Source organism: Trematomus bernacchii, unplaced genomic scaffold (genome assembly GCF_902827165.1).
Source record: "Trematomus bernacchii unplaced genomic scaffold, fTreBer1.1, whole genome shotgun sequence".
Classification (NCBI taxonomy): domain Eukaryota; kingdom Metazoa; phylum Chordata; class Actinopteri; order Perciformes; family Nototheniidae; genus Trematomus; species Trematomus bernacchii.
The window spans coordinates 313,511-326,220 of NW_022987910.1; the positions used below are offsets into that span (position 1 = coordinate 313,511).

The 12,710-nt window shown below is 39.9% G+C and overlaps 1 protein-coding gene across 3 annotated transcripts; it reads left to right on the plus strand.

Annotated features, from left to right (window-relative positions):
• The first annotated feature begins 112 nt into the window (after nucleotides 1-112).
• Nucleotides 113-12,586, plus strand: taf15 (TAF15 RNA polymerase II, TATA box binding protein (TBP)-associated factor). Of its 3 annotated transcripts, none has more exons than XM_034115016.1 (16): nucleotides 113-288; nucleotides 952-976; nucleotides 2,142-2,175; nucleotides 2,285-2,396; nucleotides 2,698-2,758; nucleotides 2,966-3,165; nucleotides 3,761-3,968; nucleotides 6,244-6,278; nucleotides 6,800-6,832; nucleotides 8,425-8,531; nucleotides 8,619-8,748; nucleotides 8,840-9,004; nucleotides 9,107-9,191; nucleotides 10,986-11,071; nucleotides 11,187-11,361; nucleotides 12,127-12,586. In XM_034115016.1, the coding sequence occupies exons 1-16, from the start codon at nucleotides 279-281 to the stop codon at nucleotides 12,164-12,166; spliced, it is 1,506 nt and encodes a 501-aa protein (XP_033970907.1). In that variant the 5' UTR covers nucleotides 113-278; the 3' UTR covers nucleotides 12,167-12,586. The 3 variants fall into 3 exon arrangements, with proteins under 3 accessions (XP_033970907.1, XP_033970908.1, XP_033970910.1); XM_034115017.1 differs by having other exon boundaries at nucleotides 8,840-8,998; XM_034115019.1 differs by having other exon boundaries at nucleotides 2,966-3,150.
• Nucleotides 12,587-12,710: the final 124 nt, after the last annotated feature.

The following is a 12,710-nucleotide window of genomic DNA, read 5'->3' on the forward strand; positions in this document are numbered from 1 at the left end:
GTTATAAAAAAGGGACAATAAGAAGAAAAGTAAGAACAATCTCACTATTTTCTAGCTACCTCCTTATTCCCGCTGTAAGACAGTAGGTGGCGGCCTTGTGACTTCTCGTTGAATAGGAGCAGTGTTCCCAACAGGAAGAAGAAGAGCAACATTAAGGGAACTGTCGCAGAGTGATCGGCTCAATTCTGTGGCGCTGCGTACATTCAACCAGCGTTTTTATCAGCTAATCAGAAGAAACACACTTCATTGTATTTTAACTATATATACAACGTCACAGAATGGCCACTGGTAAGCCAACATGTCCTTTGTCTGTGTATCATTGTTTGCATTGTTTTTTTTGTATAAACTAGGCTAATAAAAAGTGAAACGAATAGCATAGGAGCTACATTAGCAGTTAACCTCGAGGCCATGGAGGGCTCCGTCTATCTCCTGGAACATCTTTCAATAACAGAACAAAGTTAGCTTTGCCGTGTGTTTGACTACATTTGTTTCCACAAGGGGGTTAACTCCCGTATGACACTTAGCTGTACTCATTTAAAACCCCATGAATGTGCCAACAATCTATAATATGTGTGTACCGCAGAGTGAAAGGGCCTAGTCGTAGTTAGCTTGAGGTGCTAGCATGAACGCGTCTTTGTTTATATCGATGCTTATGTTTTCCTGCCAAACGAGACACGAAACGTACACACATCTAGTTTAAAGATAATTTGGCAATATTTGCATTTAATATGGGTTCATGTAAAGATAATCATGCCGGGTATGGACAGCATGTATACACATTTCGTAGTTTGTCTCGTTTCAAGAGTTAGCCTAAAGCGAATTGACCGCCATTTTTGGTGGATTGGCGTGGGTACGGGCCTTCGGTTGCCCTATTTTCTGCCTTCAAGCTAGCAGTGCATATAGTCACTTTGTTATTTAGCAAGATTCAACCCTGTTTTGTTTCTCTTTCAGATTCAGGCTACGGTGGCTCACAGAGGTAATGACAATATATTATTTTATTTCACTATACTCTGTTCCTTACCTATATTTTGTGTTACAATTGTGGTTAAAATAGTTTTTAGGATAGCTTTTTATAACAGTACTATATTTAGCTCCTTTCTTCATCAACATGTTTTTCTTTGTGTTTTTGTATGCACCATTTTACTCCAAAGCAAATTCCTTGTATGTTTAAACCTTTTTGGTAATTAAACCATTTCTGATTATTTGTATGTTGGTGTTGCAGCAGCACAACAATATAAATAATTATACATGAGCTTCAGATAGCTATATATAGTAACATAAATAAATCATAGTAGGCCCATAAACCAAATTGAATACAAGTTATGCAGGAGCAATTGGAGATAAATTATGGTAGAGTGATTTAAGTGTTAAGTGTTTAAATGGAATATGTTTGGTATATATTGAACTCCTGATTATCTAAACGTAATGGTTTGCTCTATAAAAGGTCTGATATACTTGATGAGACACTTTTTCTAAGCCCGATGTGTTAAATGTCTTTTGTCAGTTTAACACCTTAATATTGTAGTTTACTCTAACATAAAATGGTGACAAAGAGACATTTATTAATTATTTAGTTGGTTATTTTGAATGATCTGCTAATGAAGTTGCATCTAGTATGAACACAGGACATCAGGGTTCAAATAAATGATGTACCCAAGTATTGGTACTCGAGACTTTTTATGACGTCCAAGGAGTGTTGGTGGCATATTTAGTCATTTAAAGCAACACATTCCTCAGTGTTATATTAAAAAAGAAATAGGCTGCAAAATGTGTTGTCACATGACACTGACCTAGTTAGTGGTATGAGGGACCCACAGGCTATTTTAGCCTTCTAGTCTCTTTGTAAGTGAAGTGTTAAGATAGGAAAAATGTAGTTGTATTGCAAACTTGTTCCTTTCCTACCAGAGTAAATAGCATCTAAACTATGAGACAGAGATTAAATGGAGCAGAGAGGCCAATGCTTAGGCTGTCAACGCAGCATGCACTGAATCATTTATTGTTTATTCAAATACATTTAGCATTGATTGGACCTCAACATAACATTTGGCAAATTTCCCCTGAACATTTATACCAACGACTCAATAGAGTTTTTCAATGCATCTCGAACCATTATTTAACTGCGTTTGTCTTCTGTTTTGAAGCTATGGGTCATACGGCGGTCAGCAGAGTGGACAGGTAAGACCCTTCCCCAATTTACCACCAGCCTGTTTGCTGTAATCTTTATAATTCAAATTGTTGTTTTTTTAAAATCATAATCTGAAAACCCAAGCGTTCTGATTGACAGGGTTATGGACAAGGAAATGGACAGAGTTACCCTGGCTATGGACAGCCAGGCGCTGCACCCGGCGCTGCACCAGGCGCTGCACCAGGCGCTGCACCAGGCGCTGCAACACAAGGTACGGTCATGTCTACTGTGTCAATTTGCTGAACAGCTTTGAATAATACATTGCGATAATGCATATTAAGTCATTAAATTCTTGCTCAAAATGTAAACCTTTTTTAGTCTATGAGAATATTTCTGATGGAATTTGTTCAGTTAAATGGAAAGTTGTATATTCATGGTGTTTTCAAAAGTCGTAGTTCAGATGATATTTGTTAATGTGAAGGTATACAAATAGAAAAGTACAATAAATAGAATTATACAATGCATTTGATCTCAAAGAAGTATCTTTCTCACTTGTGAATTGTCTTTGTCAGGAGGCTATGGCCAACCTCCTCCGGAACAGAGCTTTGATACGTACGGACAAGATTCCTCTGGGTAAGACCTTTTCTATGTCACAATAGCTTAGTAACATGCATTCTCAACTATAATTGATGTAGCATTATTGAACAATACCAGAAACGACTAATTAATGACAACTTCCTGTCTTACCGTTCTGATCAAAGATGAAAACGACCAATTGAGACCAATATTTACATCTTAGTTTTTTGCTAACTAACAATTTTTTGCTCAAACCACTTCAAGGTATGGCAACAAATCGTCGTCTTACGGGCAGCAAAGCTCCTATGGTAGCCAGGCTCCAGGTGGAGACAGCTATGGACAGAGTTCCTACGGAGGCCAGAGCCGAGGAGGAGGAGGAGGAGGAGGACCACCACCACCAGCACCAGCAGCAGCACCCGCAGCACCAGGAGGCGGCGGCAGCAACTATGGTAGATGGAGCGAAGGTACAAATAACTTGTGTTCATGTTGGAACTACATCTGTTGTCTGGAAGCATTCACAAATCAACACAAATGTGCCCACTTGTGCATAGACAATTACTTTTCTTTCAAGGAACTATATATGTCATAATTGTTACTCTTATGAACATTTAATTCTACAAAAACATTTTTATACTTTAAATCTAGAGCTACTAAAGAGTCAACCATTTGGTATGAATATAAGATGTGTGTATCTAATTGTTTATAAATGGCTCTTTATGGAGCAGCAATTATTCACAAGAATGTAAAGGTGTAAATATCTTTTTTAATTAGTTCTTCTCTGGGATTTCTCTGAGCGGCAATTCCATTTAATGACTTTTTCCAGATTGTCAGAATAGTACCCTTTTTTCCAGAGGGTCAGAAATGTGCCTAATCTAACTTGAACACTGTGTGGCTGCTAATTTGCCAGGCAACTGTGTGCGACATGAACAGCCATGAAACACATTTGCTGAGTGACAGCACCAGAATCTGAGCTAAAAATAAAATTGCAGTCCCCTAACAGTGCACCTTTACTCATAAGTGAACTTGGGTAGTGGCTCAATAAGTCATTCTGCACACCAGGTGAAGGAGGGGGTCAGGGTTCGAGGTTCGGACGTGACCAGGGAGACCGTGCGGATGGAGAAGGGGGCTACAGAGGCCGTGGGGGTGGTGGCAGCGGTGGTGGCTATGACCGTGGCAGCAGCGGTGGATACGACCGCGGCAGTGGTGGTGGATTCGACCGCGGTAGTGGATACGACCGTGGAGGAAGAGGAGGACCTCCTGGTATGGGGTAAGTTGCATACTGCCACTGCCCCCAAGGTACCTGCTATACACTGTGAAATGAGACATGACCTGTCCACACATCGCCACTCATCAACTACTTAGACCCACATAGATTTCCCCAGTCATCTGCTTAGTGCTCCAGATCCCAAAACTCTGGTTTAAAAAAAAAAAAATGTAAATCTTTTTCTTTCTCAAACTGGATTCCTCCAATGTGACAGATCACATGGGTAAACCTTGTCTGCGCTCCAGGTGCCTCACCCTTCAGACTTTATTTTTTAGGCTGATTTAATTTAAATGAAACACATGGATGTATTTAATCAACATTGCTGTTAAGGTCCAATGATCGCTAATCGCATAAATGGTGGTTATTGAGAGGTTAGGAGGATCTACCTGTTATCTTTAGGCTTAAGGAAAGGAGCTTGAAAAGCACAACTAGGGTTGCAAAGGGTCGGGAAGTTTCCAAGGGAAGTTAAGTTTGAGAATTTTGCATATTTCCATTAATCAGAATTTTTTTTTTAATGCTATTTAAGGGGGTAATGCACTTAAAAAGCAACACCAGGTTTTTATAGTAGATCAATTCTTATTAAATAGTAACCACGGACTGCATTCAACAGCACACTCTTATATAACATGAACTGATTGTTGACCAGCATTTGGTTAATCTCATAACCCTCTGCATGCTCAGTGCATGCTCCTGTCAAACATGTAGCTCACAGCCAAAGGACTCCATGCGTTCATGTAAGTTTTAATTATATTACTAAAGTGAATGCATTATATTATCATATATAATCATCAGAACCTAACCTAAAGCGAAGTACAGTTTATACGTTGGTGTCATATTATGCTAGTGTTTGCTAGCTAGCTGTTAACATGTTGAATATAGCCTGAATGAGCATGCTAACTACAGTGTTTTTAATTAATCATTTTTTCTTTCATTCTTAATGTAAAACATTTGTTAACCTTCAACCGAAATAACCTTTTAGACAATTTCACGCTCTATTTAAAATAAACTAGGTAGTTGTTTGCAAAATGGTGTGGTTAAAAAGTGTGGACTATCTTCACATGTCATGGTCAACACATTCTCAGCAAATGACTCCTATCTTTTTTTTACTTTTTGCTGATTTATTTCCCATGGAAAGTTTCCACCTTGAATATTCCCCCCCAATTTGCAGCTCTTAGACACCTGAGACCAGTTTATACAGACGTATTATCCCAGAATTGCATACAGGTTTTGTCCATCCTTCAACAGAACAGTCTTTCAAACGGGAAGAGAGACATTTTGAGAGGCTGTGAAATATTCTGCAAGGAGAACAATGGCGCACTTTACCATGAAAGGGTCCTTTAACCTCCACAGTTTAAGAGATATTTGTGTTGCCCTTGCGTACAAGTAAAGCATTTATTTCTTTCTGGGGGTGCAAACTTTGTTACTATCCAAGAACTCCAAATGTTGCTCCACACTACTGGCGGTTATTTGCCTCATATTATTCGTATATATATCGTAAAACCAGTGAAAGCCATTTTTTATTTGTGATGAGTTTTTCTGTCTAAATGTTATCAGTTGACCTTGACCTAGAGGGAAGACATTTTTTTTCTTCTTTCATATTTTTAAAATGTAATCTCCAGGAGCCATACTTTTATGAAATGCCAGATTGTCAATGTTGGTGTTTGTTGTGCTCAAGGACCACATGTTAGTTTTTGAACCATGGAAACGCCACTGAAACGATGCTATTAGACCTGGAGCTACATCTTCAGCTGCTTCACATTCAACAGGTTTCATACAAGTGTTGTGTATTTGACGATGGCGAACATGTGTGTTGTGTTAACATGGATCTACATTTTATACTACAGGTGTTCATTGAACTAAAACTTGGACCTCAGTTAAAGGATCTCATAAATGCTCTATGTGGAAGATTGCTTATCAGTCGCTACACCCCTTCACACCAATTTGGCTTCTCGTGTTAAACAAAGAACGAAAATTCAGCTGGTTTTCCGGCTCTTGGTATCCAATTTGGTCATGTAAATGAAAAAAAAACATTTATTGTAAACGGTGACACCGATGTGAGTATTGTCTTCAACCGTATACCCGATTATTCAGTCAGAGCTTTACTAGTCGTCTGTTCAATGATCTCTAATGTCAAAGACTAACTCATTCCTCGTGTGAGACATTTCCACCATAGTCGCACACCCTGGCGGGAGTGCATACTGATGGGGATGTAGTGGAGCTTTGAGCTCTCAGTTGGGACAAAGGAAAAGCCATCATATCTCCAATTTTTCCTCTGCAGAGGTGGTGACCGTGGTGGCTACAAAAATTACGGTGGTAAGTGACGAGCATCAGAACTGTGTCGGTGGGGGAGGAAAGAACTTAGCAAAAAGGAAAAAGGGGGGATTAAAAAAAAACCTCAGTGAATGCCACCATTTTCATGTCCAAACCTCATGGGACTCCACCTATTATTCTTAGCAGGGTTTCTCTTAAAGTACTTCACATACGGTAAAGAACAGGAGCCTGAGTTGTAAAATAATGGTATTTGTTGCATGAAAACGAGGGCTGATAGTAACTGACAGCAGTTCCCAGGACGAAGAAGGTTTTGGTGGTTTTCATTTCTGGTGTAAGCTCAAAAAAAAAAAAAACAGAACGATTCTGTTCTTGTTGCACGGTGTTGGTATGTGATGCAACGGTATGAAAACACCCATCAGAAAGCTGTAAACATGGACATTCTTTAATTTCCTTTATCATTATGCATTGGTAGGGATGAAGTTAATAATTGTTTGTGTGAAACCGTGCGACAGTTTCTTACATTTATGTGCTCAAGTTCTTCCACCTTTTCTCTGTTTTTACAGGCGCTCGAGACTTGGACTCAAGGGATGAACACGGTAAGAATCTTAATTTGAAATTAATCCAATATAATTGTTATGTTTCTGCAAATAAGCAGTACCTGTTGGTACTGCTTATTTGAACTTATACAGGGTGTCCGCGGGGTCTTAAAAAGTATTAAAAGTTGATCAATCAATTCAGCGAAAATGAATGCTATTAAAAAGTATTAAACTGCATTTTCCAAGTTATTACATTTTGTAGCTTGTTTTCAATAAGTATATAAATTGTCCAAAGAGGTTGTATTCTACAGTTTGCCTGAATGTAATCATTGCGTAGGTGTGTAGTGTGATTCTGTGTAGTTTATTTATGGCATCCCGTTGGATTTGACGTCATCTGAACAGGACATCGCGTGCTCACTGCTCTATAGCGCACGAAGGTCCGTTTACGCCGGTTGTTAAACAACATCGTTATGGGGAAATGCAAGTTTGCGTCCAAATGGTTGGAAGGAAAATCAATACTGTATAGTAAAGTGTGTCGCCAATGTAACCGGTTAAAACTCGAAGTGGAGATGAGTAGGGATGTCCCGATCACCTTTTTTTGCTCCTGATCCGATTCCGATCATTTGATTTTGAAAATCTGCCGATACCGATTTTTTCCGATCTTTATGCAATGCATTAAGAGAAAAAAAAGGTAACATATAACGGCTGGTCATCCAACGCGATGAATTCAGCTATCTTGGCTGTTGTTTTTTTGGCCTTTTCACTGTTCTGGGGCAGTTTCTCTTTCCTTTTAAAAGTCTCTGAAAGTGTCGGTTGTTTCAGTGCCGTTACCTGAGTGGCCGCTGTGTACTCGTCGTGTTGTTGTTGGTGGTGTTTGTATTAGATTGGTCGTGTTGAACGTAGCTCTGTTCTTTCCACCACGCGGAACCTCCGCCTTGCAAACATTGCATCTGGCTGTTACACTGCCTTCGCTTTCAATTTTATAATACTTCCAAACTCCTGACATTTTCTCTGTCCCGACTCCCGAGGCACCAGCTGAACGTAGCCTCTCGTTAGCTTACTGCTACTATTAGACACTGCGCCCACTCTGTTGCCAGATTTGAGAGAAATAAGCAACCAGGTCTATGAAAACAAGCCCAAAAGAAGCAACACATACATGATGTTGTGTAATTTTAACCCAAAACTAAGGCCTCAGGATGACTTTAAGACGTGAACATGGTCATTTTTGTTTTGTAACATTAAATAAAATAATAAAAATATTTTATAAAAAAAAAAAAAATCCCGATCCCCGATTTCTTTCTCCCGATTCCGATCTTTTGAAAATCACGTGATCGGCTCCGATCCCCGATCACGTGATCGGATCGGGACATCTCTAGAGATGAGGTCTTAAAATGTATGGAAAGGGTCTTGAAAGGTATTACATTTGACTTCAGGATTCCTGCATATACCCTGTTATAAGTGTTGCTTACTTTGGCTCTTTATGCATTTAGATGGTAATACAGCCTTCCAAGTTTTTACCAAGAGTTGCCATGGCATCGCATACAGATATGATCATTTGTGAAGTCGTTGCTCTTTATTTCCGCCTTTCGATGGACATAGTCGATCTCATATCTAATCACTGCTGCTGTCTTCTCTGTCTATCTCTTCCACAGATGATCAGGACAACTCTGACAACAACACAATTTTTGTCCAGGGACTGTCAGAAGACGCCACAGTTCAGGAAATTGGTGACTACTTCAAGCAAATTGGAATCATCAAGGTATGGAAGAAACCTGAAAAAATACATTCTTTCATCGTGTTGAGCAGAATATCCACTGAGACTCCTGTCCTCATTTTGTGTTTTTAGTTGAACAAAAAGACTGGCCTGCTTATGATCAACATCTACACGGATAAAGCCACCGGTCAGCCAAAGGGAGAATGTACCGTGTCCTTCGATGACCCGCCCTCTGCCAAAGCTGCTATCAGCTGGTTTGATGGTAAGATCAGTGTTGTGTCTTTACATTTTTCAAATCAATCCTGCTAAACGTTCAGGATCCTTCTCACGGATATTTTGTCTTTTCATCACAGGCAAGGAGTTTAACGGGAAAACTCTCAAAGTATCGTTTGCCACCCGCAGAGCTGAGTTCACACAGAGAGGAGGAGCAGCAGGAGGTGGAGGCGCAGGAAGAGGAGGAGGAGGACGTGGTGGAGGAGGTGGAGGAGGAGGAGGAGGTGGAGGTGGAGGAGGTGGGGGTGTGTAAAACTCGAGCTGCCCCAAGCGTCAAATATCTATTTTTGTGCTCATGTGAATATTGCCCCTCCAGAATGTGTTGACCAAATGCTTTCTGCTTCCAGGTTTCAGAGGCCGCGGCAGTGGAGGAGGAGGAGGCGGTGGACCTAACTTTGACATTAAGGGAGGAGACTGGCCCTGTCCCAACAGGTTAGTTTGCTTCTGATGCTAATGTTTAAAGTATGTTGATGGGGGCTGCAGCAGAGGGGGCGCATTTAACACCTGGCTAATTACGTGATTGGGGAACTGTTGATAACTATATGGTAAACATTTTTTATTTGGGAATGAACCAGTCCTCATTCATTTCCAAACTCAATTTCACAAGAACCAATACTTTGTTTAATTTAAGCCTTAACTAGCTTTTTTTTCACAAAACTGTGTCTCAGGGCTTCTTAAAATGTAATAAACTATGAATGTGTCATACTCACTTAACGGGAAGAAACTCGGCTAACTGACGATATGAACCATTTCTACCGAAACAAAACACAAGTCTCACAACAAGCGTCTAAATGAGCCCTGAGCGAAAAAATGCTAACGCACAGAACTCACGGTATAAATACCCTTATTACTTATCGTAACTGCACATACAATATATCGATTAGCAAACTGAGATTCCACAGATTCCAGAAATATCAGTATCATCACTGAGCGATCAGAACTCGCGACAGGGTAAGCAAACACAGACATCACAACACGTAGCTTTAGGTAGCAAACAACGGAGATATGCTCACCTTTTTCTGTCATTCTGATCAAAAGTTGTGTTCAATGGCATAAAAACGCAGCTGAAGGTTAATCCATAGGTTAATCCATAGGTTAATCCAATGTGTCTGTCACTTTGAAAATGTTTTTGATAATCTATAATAACATTTTTATGTAAAAAAAACTGAGTTTTCATATTAGCTGCTAATGATAGCTACTAGAGTGTATGACCGCTTCCTGTTTTGGGTATTCTGGCTACGCGTCACTCTCACTCCTTATTTGGTTTACGTGTATGTGCTTATTTGGTTTACGTGTATGTGGAACTTCCCCTCGATTCTATTGGTTAAAGAGATGTCAATCATCAAAATCGAACGAGGGGGCCAGAGATATGGAAAATGCACCCAAATGACCCCAGAAGTGTTTTTCTTTTCTAAATCTCTCTAAAAAGGTCAAATTTAACTTGTTTTGCATCAATCTTGATACAGGGTACTTATTATATGTTATAGTTTGGATTCCTAAAGCTTTTAGTCTACTATCCCATCATTCAAGGGTGGTTTTCACTATAAGTAATGTTTTTTTTTTTTGGACGGACACAATCATTTACAGTTTTTTACTATGTTCAATCTGAATTTACTTTAAAATAAAAAAAAAATGCTATATTGATTCTGACTTTTCTACATCCAACTAACAGGTTTATCATTGCTTTGAGAAAAAAGATTATTAATTTACCCCTTTTTAGAAGTGAAGTTATGGTCATTTGTTCTGGGAATGTCATTTTCGAGCCTGAAACCTGGAAAACTCGGGGCTTAACAGGTTAACTAAAATCTGAAAAGTCTAGGTATGATTAGAAAATGTGAATTTAACCAGCGTTGGTTAAGACTTCTCAATTGCCGTCATTGCTCGGAAGTAAACAATTACATTCTGACATAAGTTTGTTAACAGTAGACCTCGGCTGAATAGCTTTATTGAATTGCATTGAATTTTTTACAATATTTAAATCATGTTCTTGTTCTAAATTAAACCAGACTAGACTGCATGTAAAAGACAAAAAAAATGATGGGCGATTATTTGTAAAAGCAGTTCACCCTATCTCCTGAAATGTCAAGTCTGTTCAAAGCATCTGGTTTTTATTTGTCTAGAAAAATATGTATTACTGTTCACACATTTTTATTTATTTTTTACCATCATACCCCGATTTGCCCCATTTGTGATGTTGTCTTAAATGCATTTTGTTTTTGTCCTCAGCTCTTGTGGCAACATGAACTTCGCCCGGCGGCAGGAGTGTAACAAGTGTGGCGCTCCCAAACCAGGAGATGCCGGATTTGGTGGAGGTGAGTGCTTCTTTATTTCAATCCTTTTTGTTCCAAAGCTTTCTTACCATCTGTTGATCTTCCTGAAAAAGATCCCCTTGTTTCACTGGAATAATCCCTCTGGCTGTGTCCGCAGACCGTGGAGGCAGAGGAGGGTTTGGCGGAGACAGAGGCGGTGGCTTCAGAGGTCGTGGAGGAGGTTTCCGTGGTGGAGACCGCGGGGGAGATCGTGGGGGAGACCGTGGGGGAGACCGTGGAGGCTTCGGAGGTGGCGGAGGATATGGAGGAGGAGGTTACAAGATGGGAGGAAGGTGGGTTGAATCACGTTTGTTTTTGGCAGTGTGTACATTTTCTTTGTTGATCACATGCAAAGGACACCCGTTTGATCTGTGGGTCTCTGCTGATGTAGTTTGGTTGTATGACCACTGTAGGGCGCAATCGTTCTGAATAGTTGCACATGAATCTGGAACATGGTTAAAATGTTCTCTATCAATCTTTATAGTATTCTTTAATATGTAATAATTGAGACATTGACCAATGAATCGCCACTGCCTTTTAAAATTCAAGAGATGGCAAAGGCCTTTACATTTGATTGTTTTCTTTGTGGAGAAGTAGTGTCAATAGACGGCTGTTTGATATGGTTGTATGGTGCATACTCACTGATTTGAGTATAACTATTCTTGCCCCTTACCCTCTTGGTGTAAACAAACTACCAATATCTGATCGGGTCTGTAGTCTCACCATGGTTCTTACAGACACTCCCTGCTAATTAATTTGTCTAGAGTCTAAATATTCCACTACACCGGGAGTCACGGGAAGGGGGGGCGGGCACTTTGTTTTTGTCCTTTGGAGGGTCATTAGTATTTGCAATTGTTGATATATTGCTGCTCACTGAAGGTGAAGTGCTGTTGCCTGCTTCTTTTTTTACTGAAAGGAAGGGGAAGGTTAATGAGGGGAAATTGACACTATTTCACTCATCTTTGTCTGTCTATGATAGCGGTTAATTCAATGACAGAAGTCGATGTTCTTCAGAAAAAATATTCAGCTGGTAACGCACATCTGTCTTTCCCTTGCAGAGGTGACCGTAGAGACGACAGAAGAGAGCGGCCATACTAGGAGTTGAGCAGATAGAAACCACTCCAGCCCTTGAGTTCGCCATGGAGGGAGGGATTAGTTCGGGAGAACCTGGAGAAAAGGAACATCTATCTGAACCTCTTATCACCGATTTATGTTCCTTTTTCAAAGCCAGACTATCCCAACTATTACTGCTCATCTGAGCGCAGGACGGAGATGTTGATCTACTGTAAAGGGACTTTGGGGCAGATTGGCACTGTTGGCATGTGGTCAAATGTATTTTTTGTTTTTTTTCCCCCTCTGCTTTTTTGTTTTATTTCCTTGTACATCTTTTTAATTTCCTCTCAGATTCTAGTCGCAGGCGTTTTTGTGAGGTAGACTTCGTACCATGTTTTGTATGAACGGATTAAATGTTTTACTTGGGTTCTTTTTTTTTCAAAATATTAAAAACTGTGATCTCTTCCCTGTGCTCGTGTGAGTTTGTACCATTTATTTGCATTACAGACACTTGTATCCAGCATAATATTAAAACTGCATCTTTAAAGTTGAACTAGTCAAAGAAGTAAAGGCTGCCATGCTCTTTGCA